The sequence below is a fragment of the Babjeviella inositovora genome (genome assembly GCF_001661335.1).
Source record: "Babjeviella inositovora NRRL Y-12698 unplaced genomic scaffold BABINscaffold_4, whole genome shotgun sequence".
NCBI lineage: Eukaryota > Fungi > Ascomycota > Pichiomycetes > Serinales > Babjeviella > Babjeviella inositovora.
The window spans coordinates 348,868-359,210 of record NW_017566841.1 but is presented as its reverse complement, the minus strand read 5'-3'; the positions used below and the strand labels follow the sequence as shown (position 1 = coordinate 359,210).

The window sequence follows — 10,343 nt, the reverse complement described above, 5'->3', positions numbered from 1 at the left end:
CTACTTCACTGAGACCAGAGAGAAACCGTCGATACGTCTCTCTTTGAAGAATACTCGTAGACGACAACATATTAACGAATAACGTCCCACCATCCTATAGTTTGCATTTCTTATCGACGTGTGATGCCCCATGCCTCTTTACGTGCCTGCACACAAGGGTAAAATCCCAAAGTAGCTGGTATGGAAGGAGATCGAGTGTCTGTACATCCCCCCGGATCTAGCTCTAGAGGCGTTTCTAAGGATTTTATACCGCTACACGCAGCTAAAAACAGATATAGCTCTGGTTAAACTTAAATTGTAACTCTTAAGTCCATTAACGGGCCATTAATTCATCTCTATTTTCGTTTCCTAGTTTGTGCCCCCCGCCCGGAATAGTCGTGCGCAATCGTACCCGGAATCAGTTAGGTGCTCTCTGAGGCTGTACTAGGCCGAAAAACTAAAAAAGGCGATTGTGAGATGGGTCGCATTTATTCCAGCCTGTCTGGTTTGATTTATGTTTCGATCTCTTTATCCTCGATCACTCCGTTCCACAGTCAAAGTCAAATCAAAACACGAATTATCCACTATTATTCCACTTTTCACCATCTCTACCAACTTCCACTTCTAACTATTATCCTTAGGCTAAAATTAGCCGCCGAGCAACCCCTCCCTGACTTCCACTCCTTAAACACTCCCCGCCCACCCCGTAAATGAACCCTTCCCGCTTATGATTTCCAGCGACTCCTTTGCATTCTTATATCCTAATGGGTTCTCCCATTCGCCCTCGGAGAGCCTTCCTGTTCCCGAAACGTCGAGCGCGCCCCGCGTCAGATCTAGATCGGGTACGTCGCCGTCGCGCTTCTACCCGACTAACCCCAGCGACTCGCCAGCATTGGCTGCGTCGCGCGGTGATCCCTTCTTCTTCGGTGAGAGCTTGACACCCATCCCGTCCGCCCTGGGTGGCAGAATGCGCTCGCTTTCAGTGTTGTCCAACTCGACCATCGCGTCCATTTGGAACGACACCTCCTCCGCCTCCATGACGTCGCAGATGACGCCGTACTACGAGTCCGGCAGTACACACGATTCGCTCGTGTCTAATAACGAGTCGCAATTTGCGGATCCCGTCGCGCCCGCACTCGACACCTTGAAGGACCCGTTTGCGCATGACCCCAGACCGCGCTCCTACACCGCTAACGTCTTGACCGGTGATAGCCAACTGTACTATTTGAACCAGTACGACGCACCACCAGTGAAATACCTAGCCCCGGACCACCAGCCATTCGGTGCACGCCCACCGTCCGCCGTGGCCCAGGGAAGCCGCCCTCGTGCATCTACATACTCGTACGCGCCGCCACCCGAGCCCCAGCCGTTCTACCAGCCGCAAGTGCCGCAACAGACCTCCAGCCAGTTCCAGGGTTACAACCCGCCATACTTGGTGGACAATTTCGACAAGCGCAGTATCAACTTTGTCACGTCGTTTCAGGACCTGAACCTCGGCCCCACCAACATCTTGATGTTTATCAACTTGCCACCGCCGTCCGCGAGCTGCAACCCTGCAACTTTGGCGCACTTGTTCCGCAAATTTGGGATTGTGCTCTCGCTCAAGTTGGCTACCGACAATGAGTTCTGTTTGGTTGAGTACCACACGGTCGACCAGGCAATGCTCGCAAAGGCATCTGTCAGCCATCAGGAGTTGATGCCTGGGTTTCCGTGCATCGTCGCATTCGTCAAGATGCTCGCGCAGCCAAGCGAATTGCCCCAGGGGTTGTCGCACCAGAAGAGCCAGTCGTCTATCGGCGAGCAAAAGACGCTCGCGCGTGTCCCACCATCCTTGTGCGATATTCGCGACGAGCTCTACACGTACGTGAGACAGCTCGGGATCACATCAGAGGCAGACTTGGCGCAGATCGACCACTTTACGTCCCACGCGTTGTCCTTCTCCTCTAACCTTGACGACTCAGGCCCGTTGCCAGAGCCGTTGGCCAACCGCGTGTACGATGCGCCGCGGTTGCGTGACATCCGTAAGAACCTTGATGCTGACCAGTTATCGCAGTTGGAGATTGAGGAGTTGGCGCTCCTGATGTTGGATGAGTTGCCTGAGCTTGCGAGTGACTACCTCGGCAACACCGTCGTACAGAAGCTCTTTGAGCAGTGCGAGTCTGATGCGGTGCGCACCATGATGTTGAAGCAGGTGGCGCCGTATTTGTCGCAGATGGGCGTGCACAAGAATGGGACATGGGCTGCACAGAAGATGGTGGCGGTGTCACGCACGCTGATCCAGAAAAACGTTATCGCGGGTAGCCTTGCGGACTACGCGGTACCGTTGTTCAACGACCAGTTCGGTAACTACGTGTTGCAGTGCTGTTTGAAGTTTGGCTCGCCGTACAATGACTTTATCTTTGTCGCAATCATGGCGCACTTCTGGCTGATTAGCCAGGGTCGTTTCGGCGCGCGTTCCGTGCGCGCGTGCCTCGAGAGCGATGCAGCGACGCCCGTGCAGACCGCACTTGTGGCTGTCATCATTGTCATGAGCGCGGAGTTTTTGGCGACTGACGCTAACGGCGCCTTGCTCGTCACCTGGTTCCTTGATACGTGCACGCTTGCGCAGCGCCATACGATCCTTGCGCCACGCCTTGCGCCGCACTTGGGCGATTTGTGTACGCACAAGCTCGCCAGCTTGACCGTATTGAAGGTGGTCAACAACCGCATCGATTTGGGTGCGCGTGACTTGCTTTTGGATGCGCTTTTCGGTCCAGAGGGTGATAACGTGGCGCCCCCAGTCTTGCACCGCATCTTGCTGGACTCTGCGTCCCACGGTGCCAGCTTCGTCTACAAAGTCTTATCTACACCGTCGTTGGAGGGCAGTCTCCGCCAGCATGTGGTAACCCAGGTTCGCCGCGTGTTGATGGAGTTGTCCGCCAACCTCAGCTCCTTCCAGGGATACAAACGACTCTTGGAGGAGGTGGGCCTCTCCGCGCGGATGAACAGCGGCGCTACCCAACATCAGCGCTCATACTCATCCAACGCCGTTCCCAGAATCAGCACTGCCAGAATCTCGACGTCCCCCACGCGGATTCCAGAAGCGGGGTTTAAGAACTATCAACGACCTCCGTACGTGCCAGCCCAGATGAACTACCCATCGGCTCTGTACCAGCCACGGTACGTGAACGAGCTTCCACAGTCACGGTACCAGAACGACTTCCCCCAGCCTCGGTACCAGGGCGAGCTTCAACCGCAGTACGAGTCCCAGCCTCAGTACCAAAAAGGGTTCCCGCCATCCCAGTTCCAACAGCCGTACCCAGGTCAACCCCAGGACGTGATGCAGCAATTGGAGCAGTTGTCGTTGAGTTCCGCGGCGTTGGGCTACTCGCTCCCGGGGTCTCCCGCCTCCAAAAACCAGAACCTTGGGTTCTCCATGTAATTTGGATGCTTTAATGTTTAACGACCTGTCACTATTCCATTCTTTTATTTCTTTTCATGGCTGCGCGGTGCAAGGCATCGTGCTACACCAACCAAAACCCTATTTATATAATTTGACTAATATATTAATGTGTACGAAGCTTTATTGAGAGGGGCAAAAGAGGAAGATAAGGTGCTATTGTTAATGGTCCGCGACACTAACTATAGAAGTCCAAGGGACTATGATTGAGTGTGTACGTATATCCAGCCAGAACCATTTGATCACGAAAATCCCAAAATATAGCGAGAATTATCTCTAGTCTGTCAGCCTCAAATACCTAATGATCTTTTAGAAAGTATACAGGAGGTAGGTAAGATAGTCATACGATGATGATAGGGGCAAGTGTTTTGTTTATCTTCAAGGCTCGAAATAGCCATCAATTTACCAGGCTACCGATATGCATGTATGCGGTTAGCATTGCATCTCCTGCAGTGATCACTCGAAAAGTAGCATCAAAACACAACAACTGTACCGAGATCTGAGAGCTCACTGGTCTATAGAGCATATAAAAACATATCGTCACCATCATAGTACCTTAAGATGTCCCCCAAACGAAACTTTAAGTCGAATTCTCAGCAATTAAACGTATCTCCTCCGACCCTGCGCATCACTAAAATCGCCTCTCTCCAGAGAAAGCCGTTGAAGGAGGATGCACTAAAGCTTATCCACGACATAGCCCGCTTGGTGGCACCCATAATGCACAAACACAATTTCAAGGTGGGGCTTCTCTGTGAAATGTTCCCCAAGAATCCTGGCCTCCTAGGCCTCAACATGAACCGAGGACAAAAAGTATGCATCCGGCTCCGCTACGCCACCAATGAGCTATCCTTTCTACCGTTGGGCGATTTGATTGGCACTATGCTTCACGAGTTGACACATAACTTGTATGGTCCCCATGACAACAAGTTTTACAACTTTTTGGACGGGTTGAAGACTGAGTTCCACGACATTCAAATCCGTGGGTCGCTACAGACTACCGGGTACCTAAGTGAGGGTGCTACTCCTCTAGGAGGACGCTCCTTGATGGCCAGAGAAGACCGATTAGCCAAGGTTTGCCAGACCAAGTTGGTGGCTGAAAAAAGACGATTAGGATCGAATTCCGAGCTAGGGGCTGAGGGAGCGAATCCCGAAAGGAGAACGATGACCAAGAAACCTCTACGCGAGTTAATTCTAGAAGCGGTAGAGAGAAGATTGAAAGATTCAAAGTGGTGCCACGGAGACTACAACGATAAAACCCAACAAAGCGAAGCTCCGGATGACGATGATTTGGAAATTATCGAACCTATTGATGTGGAAGAAGACACGGAGAAATTTGAACCGAGCGGGGGTAATTCGAACCTAGATAACGGAGGAATTCAAAACGAACCGGGCGATAACCGCCGTGTGCCGCATGCAATTTTCAAAAGAAGGAAGCTTAAAACCGGGGAAGGCTCTACTGAAATTATTGACTTGAGCGATGAAGAGGGGGCACCTCGAAGGAATAACAAAGCGGGGAATCCTGTGCTTCTGGCCATCAAGGAGTCTAGAATGGTGCAAGATGTGGTCGTAATAGATTTGACCGATGGCTAGGAAACGATTTACAGAATGCACTTAACGATTTGGATTGATAATAGCTGGCGACTTGGCTTCAGATTATTCCTTAATATGAGGCTGCTCTAACTAGCCATAGTTTATCTTACCGGCTTCACATTGATAATACAGACGGGCTGTGATGCCTCCTGAGTTTAAGGCTAAGATAGTTTTACGATATATCGCTTCATGGTATAAATTTTTTTTTTTTCGTTATACTAATATGTGCGAGGAACATATACCCGGCAAATACCGTGTGTTCTATGGACACGAGCCTTTGGAATAGATATTTTATCCGAATTGGCAATATTATCAATACTTAGTCCCCGAAAGAATCGTTGATATCTGGTCCAGCACACGTTACGGCGGCCATATACGGACACCGTTACCGGGGAAAACCCTGCACGAACTTCCACTTTTACGAATTTCAAAAACGCCGTGCGCCCCCTCGCTCCGCTTAGTCGAACATGTATTATACGCGTATACTTAGTAGGCGGCTGGGTGCCCTAATCAGGCCACCCGCTTAGCCTTATTGCTGAAGTGAAATACAACAGGGTGAGACTCGTAGCTACGAACTAGAGTACCAGAATCGTAACCAACTTCCGTCATGACTCCATGATAACAATTGGTGTCTATTTGGCGCATACATACTTGGGGATTTGAATTCCGAGGCGTCTGGTACTTCTAATTGGGACTGAGCTGAGGGTGGAGTTCTGGAAGACCCCATTACTAACGAATATAACTGCCATCGGCTTTAACAGGTTTTAGGTTCCGAGTGATTTTAGGTGAAGCAACCATCCTGTACATTATACCGATGACAGAAACACCTGTCCGGCTCTCTTATAAGCCATGTTACACTACACGTCAAACACTACCGGGGCCGGAGCCAAGACCTGAGAACGGTGCTTGAAAAAAAAGAAACCAACTTTCGGCTGACGGTTCTGAACGCTATTAGATCGCCTCAACAAGGCTACGGCTCGGTTTAAAACAGATGTATAGCAAGGTTCAAGTCTGATTGCTGTTCGTCGGAGGAAGGTCGTAACCGAGTCGAGTGACTTTACAGGTCAAAGACGAAGGTGGAGGTGTCAGTTGACTCTGGGAGAAGCTTACCCTGGCTTCATGTATCATGCAAAAAAAAAAGATCCTGTATGCATGTGCGGGTGAAAGAATCGGCATGCGTCAGGTAAGTCGAAGACTCATACCTCAATCGTAACAAAAGCTGTACTCCAAGTGCTAAATTTCAGCCCTTAGGCCCGGAAAAGTGTCTGGCTGCCAGGACTGGCAGCGGGTGTGATTCATTAATGCATATACCCCCCCTCTCTACCTCCTTTGAGGCGTCGATTATGGCCACAACTCTTCCCCAATTCATGCACACAATGTGCTTTCATTAGCCAGGAACCTAGCGGATCATATTACTCTCCATGCTCCGGGCGCATACTAAAAAGAAACACCAAGCTTGCATATTTTAGTGGAGTACAGTGACGCCAACCTTTGAAGGTTTTTCTTGTACCAAGATAGGGGCATATATATACATTTACCATTCCCCGTAAAACGCGTCTATCCTCTTTGTTTCGCCTCTTTCATTCACATCTTATAAGGAAAAACAGGAGAATTTACAGCTCTAGTCAATCTAGATACCTTTGCATTTGACCCGCTCAGTTAAAATCCACCAGACCTATAACAGCAAAACAAGGGTATGTCTGCAAGTCCATACTCTTCCAACGATGAAGAAAAAGGGCGCGGATTCACTTCCAACTCCACAGAATTGAACTCTGATTCCACGCGCTCAAACATACCATCAGAATTAACTGGTTGGGCTAAGTTCAAAGACGGCTTCAAGAGGCAAGAGTCTGACGAAATCATCGGTGAGGGATTGACAGATGCGCAGAAGGCAGCCATCAGAACAGCCAAATCGCCATTGCAAAGGACCTTGAAGACTAGACATTTGCTCATGATCGCCATGGGTGGTGGGATAGGTACAGGGTTGTTTGTTGGCTCTGGTAAGGTTTTACGCACTGGCGGCCCCGCTGGTATTTTGATTGGTTACATCATTATGGGCGCTGTTTTGATCTGTACCATTTTCTCTTTGGCGGAGCTTGCTGTCGCCTTTCCTGTTGCCGGTTCTTTCACCACCTACGCTACCAGATTCATCGATCCAGCCTGGGGATTTGCTATTGGCTGGAACTGTTGCATTCAGTGGTTGATCATCTTGCCGTTGGAATTAGTCACTGCGTCTATGGTCATCCAATACTGGAACACGTCCATTAACCCTGATGCCTGGATTGCCATTTTCTACTGTGTCATTTTATTTATCAACTTCTTTGGAGCCAGAGGCTACGCCGAGGGTGAGTTCTTCTTCTCTTCCATTAAAGTTTTGACCATTGTTGGCTTCTGTATTTTCGGAGTCATTTACAATTGCGGTGGTATCAAGAACACCGAATACATCGGTGGTCTATACTGGAGCGAACCGGGTGCTTTCAACAGTTCCGGTGGGTTCAAGGGCATCTGTTCCGTATTTGTTACCGCTAGTTTCTCGTTCGGAGGCTCTGAGATTATCGGTTTAACCGCTAGTGAGTCATTGACCCCAAGAAAGTCATTCCCTAAGGCCATCAAGCAGATTTTCTGGAGAATCATGATCTTTTACATTTCGGCTTTGACCGTTGTCGGGTTGTGTGTCCCATACACCTCTGATGAACTATTGGGTTCTACAGGCAGTGCTACCCAGGCCTCTCCTTTCGTCATTGCCGTTCAGTTGGCTGGGATCAAGGGCTTGCCTTCGGTCGTTAATTCTGTTATTCTACTCTCTGTCATGTCTGTGGGTAACACCTCTGTTTACGGTTGTTCTAGATTCATGTCTGCCATGGCAGAACAGGGTAACGCCCCGAAGCTCTTCGGATACATCGACAAGTCCGGCAGACCATTGGTGGCTATTGCCTTGAACTTTTTATTCGGATTGTTGGCCTTTGTGGCTGCCAGTAACAAGCAGGAGGACATCTTCAACTGGTTGTTGTCATTGTCTGGTCTCTGCACCATTTTCGCATGGGTCACCATCTGTTGGTCTCACATAAGATTTAGAAGTGGTCTTTCCGCCCACGGCCAATCTACCAAGTATCTTTCGTTTGTTTCCGCCACTGGTGTCTTGGGCTCTTACTTCACCATTGTTGTCAGTATCTTGGTTCTCATGGCTCAGTTCTGGGTCGGTTTATACCCTGTTGGTGAGCACACTCCAAACGCGACTGTCTTCTTCCAATCTTACTTAGGCTTTTTTGTCTTCTTTGGCTTCTACTTTGGGTACAAAATTTGGAAGAAGGATGTCATACTGTTTATTAGAGCTGCTGATATGGATATCTTCACCGGCCGTAAGGAGATAGACTATGATCTCTTGCAACAAGAGTTGGCCGAAGAAAGGACTGAGTTCAAGGCTATGCCTTTCCACAAGAAGGTTTTCAAGTTCTGGTGCAACTAAAATAATGCTTATGGTGTCTCTGTATTTAGCGTTTAATTCTTAATTAACTCTTCTGTAAGAAACTTTTAAATCTTTTTTGGAATCTCTACCATTACAACTGCCCCGGACAAACTGCAATTTACAAGCGATGAAGCATTAGTCAAACCACCGTCATCCCCCGCAAGTTCTACATGGTGCATGTCTCTTCGGCCGTGGGGCGGAAAAGGGCTCTGTTCATACTCTGTGCCATGCTCGGGAAAGATTACAGATGCTATACGGGGCTCACCCACAGACATTTTCAAACACCTAACTCACCTATCGGGTCCCAGGGCAGATATATGCAGCCTGGCTACTAACTTATCGGAAATATGCCTATGCAGCTGACCTGGACCCTGAATATATGTGTCTAGTTTAACCGAACATGCCCGTCCAACGTGTGCGTGCAGCTGTCTCGGTTATGCATGCAACGCGGAAATCCTCCCATAGCCGCTAGATGCCTATCGAAGGAGAAGGTTTCTGCGAGGCAAGCCGAGGTCCTCTTTAGATGAATATGTCGACAGTAGTCATCCGTAAGGGGTGCAGCTTTTGCTGATTTAATTGAATATGGACCAGGTAGAGCATCTTGGCTTTATTCTAGAAGCAGTGCTGTCACAGGGTGTAGGTTGAAAGTTGACCTACATATCCCTCCTCCAAAGAAACAGCCATCCTGTTGATACTAGCCCCGGTGTAGAACTACTACTCAATTATCCGGAGAAAAAAATAATGTATATTTCATCTTCAAAGAATGCCAGTGTCGAAAATGAATAATAATGAGAGGAGAGATCACAAAAAACAAGGAACTCCGATACCGGGAGTCGAACCCGGGTTTGCTCGGTGAAAGCGAACCGTGCTAGCCGTTACACTATATCGGAGAAGTCATAGTGCAAAAAGTTAGGGAGTTTTATACACGCATTTGATAATAACAGATTGTATAACTTCCGCAACCACTGCCTCATCAAAGGTCAATGCCACTTGCATTGCCATTCTACATTGCAATTGTTGCTACACACCAAGGCATTTAGACGTTATGATAAATTCGTGAAAAGGAGCAACCTTTGTGAGTTGCGGGCGCTGGTACCTTAATCATATCTTAGAGGGGCGGTCTAGTTAAGCTGAGATACCAATGACACCGCAGGCTGGTCTGCCACCAGCGTTACCAGTCTTCAAGGAGTCTTCGTGGCCACCCTTACCTAAATCGTCGGTACCCGCGTGGACGACGACGGTTCTTCCCAAAATGGAGTTAGCACCGATCAACTTAATGTAGGTGTCCTGTTTGACACCCTTGGCAACACCCTTAGAGTCTGTGGTTATGTTACCCAAGTCACCGACGTGCCTCTCGTCATCTTCTGGAGCACCGTGATTCTTCTTGAATGGGTTGAAGTGGGGGCCGGCAGAGGTGCAACCATTGGTGTTGTCACCGAACTCGTGGACATGGAACCCTCTCAAGGCGTTTGGATCGTTCCCGGTGATTTCCCAGGAGATGGTGGTTGGTTCGTTCTCAGAAACTTGTTCAAAGGTAACGATACCGGCGACCTTAGCGTCACCACGGACAACAGCAACAGCTTTAACCATTTTGATAATATTTGTGTTTAAATGTGAATTGGTTCAATTGCTACGATCCAGAGACTACGGAGAAAGGCACGGCTTATATAGGAAGAATCGCAACTTCGGGGGAAGGGCAAGCAAGCTATCCAGAATTGGAGGTTTAGGGGGTCGGTGCCGGACATCTTCGCGACGAGATTAATGTGGCGAGTATTAGTCAGGATAATTGTGTAATGGGGCGATCCAGACCGTAAAGCGGAGTTACCCTCCCGAGGGGTATCCCGGGGTTAGCCTTCGCGGGCCGAGGGG

The 10,343-nt window shown here is 49.1% G+C and overlaps 4 protein-coding genes and 1 non-coding gene across 5 annotated transcripts; 3 read left to right on the top strand and 2 right to left on the bottom strand.

Annotated features, from left to right (window-relative positions):
* Positions 1-1,711: 1,711 nt before the first annotated feature.
* On the top strand, positions 1,712-3,400 carry BABINDRAFT_34794 (uncharacterized protein; the record flags this gene model as incomplete). The annotated part of the gene is made up of 1 exon (XM_019131690.1): positions 1,712-3,400. One exon carries the CDS (start codon positions 1,712-1,714, stop codon positions 3,398-3,400), a length of 1,689 nt encoding a protein of 562 aa, XP_018985955.1.
* A 526-nt stretch (positions 3,401-3,926) lies between these two features.
* Positions 3,927-5,310, top strand: BABINDRAFT_160879 (metalloendopeptidase). The gene has a single exon (XM_019128515.1). The coding sequence runs from the start codon at positions 3,980-3,982 to the stop codon at positions 5,006-5,008; it is 1,029 nt and encodes a 342-aa protein (XP_018985954.1). The 5' UTR covers positions 3,927-3,979; the 3' UTR covers positions 5,009-5,310.
* An 824-nt stretch (positions 5,311-6,134) lies between these two features.
* On the top strand, positions 6,135-8,474 carry BABINDRAFT_170995 (uncharacterized protein; the record flags this gene model as incomplete). Its single annotated transcript, XM_019130785.1, has 3 exons — positions 6,135-6,191; position 6,702; positions 6,811-8,474. The coding sequence occupies 3 exons, from the start codon at positions 6,135-6,137 to the stop codon at positions 8,472-8,474; spliced, it is 1,722 nt and encodes a 573-aa protein (XP_018985953.1).
* An 803-nt stretch (positions 8,475-9,277) lies between these two features.
* Positions 9,278-10,338, bottom strand: SOD1 (superoxide dismutase). The gene has a single exon (XM_019128514.1). It carries the CDS (start codon positions 10,062-10,064, stop codon positions 9,600-9,602), a length of 465 nt encoding a protein of 154 aa, XP_018985952.1. The 5' UTR covers positions 10,065-10,338; the 3' UTR covers positions 9,278-9,599.
* Positions 9,293-9,364, bottom strand: BABINDRAFT_t152. The gene has a single exon. It is a non-coding gene; the product is annotated as a tRNA-Glu (tRNA).
* Positions 10,339-10,343: the final 5 nt, after the last annotated feature.